Source organism: Microtus ochrogaster, unplaced genomic scaffold, assembly GCF_000317375.1.
Source record: "Microtus ochrogaster isolate Prairie Vole_2 unplaced genomic scaffold, MicOch1.0 UNK225, whole genome shotgun sequence".
Lineage (NCBI taxonomy): Eukaryota > Metazoa > Chordata > Mammalia > Rodentia > Cricetidae > Microtus > Microtus ochrogaster.
In genome coordinates, this window is record NW_004949323.1 from 48,330 (window position 1) to 48,861 (window position 532).

Genomic DNA, 532 nt, shown 5'->3' on the forward strand with positions numbered 1-532 from the left:
GCTGACAAGGGTTGAAAGCTACAGAAAGGAATTCTGTGGCGATGAGGGAATTCTCAACCTATAGCTTCCCCACCTCAAACACCTTGAAGGCAAAACCTCAGACCAGGGACTTATGGAGACCTCTTCCTCCTGTAACTGGTGCTCTTTGTCACATCTGCTCTCTCTGAGTCTTGATCAGGAGGTATGCTGAGATTCTGGATGTTTTGACTTCAGGATCTTGTGGCATAATGGTGCCAGAGAGATAGCAAGCAGCCTCCACTAGGCATGAAACTCTACTGGGTCATACCTGGCCTACTTCTGGCATTAACACCCAGCCTTCATCCATCCTTTGTGTTACCTTTTGTTGCCTCTCTCATCTGAGAGTTTCCCATGGAAACAAAGTCAATGTAAACTTTGATTAAGTTTTACATTGGTTAAGGGGAACCAGGAAAACTAATGAATCAGATATTTGCACTTGGCATTGTATTTTTGGAAGCTTTTGTTCAGTTTGTTTTGAGATATGTAGGCAGAGGCTGCTTGTTGGTTCCTGGCT

The 532-nt window shown here is 44.4% G+C and overlaps 1 protein-coding gene across 1 annotated transcript in view; it reads right to left on the reverse strand.

Moving 5' to 3' along the window:
• Positions 1-325, reverse strand: part of LOC101988902 (patr class I histocompatibility antigen, CH28 alpha chain-like) — a 6,151-nt gene extending 5,826 nt beyond the window's left edge. Inside the window, exon 1 of the mRNA XM_026778507.1 lies at positions 287-325. Coding sequence (XP_026634308.1) covers positions 287-325 — 39 coding nt within the window. The remainder of the gene's footprint in view (positions 1-286) is intronic.
• Positions 326-532: the final 207 nt, after the last annotated feature.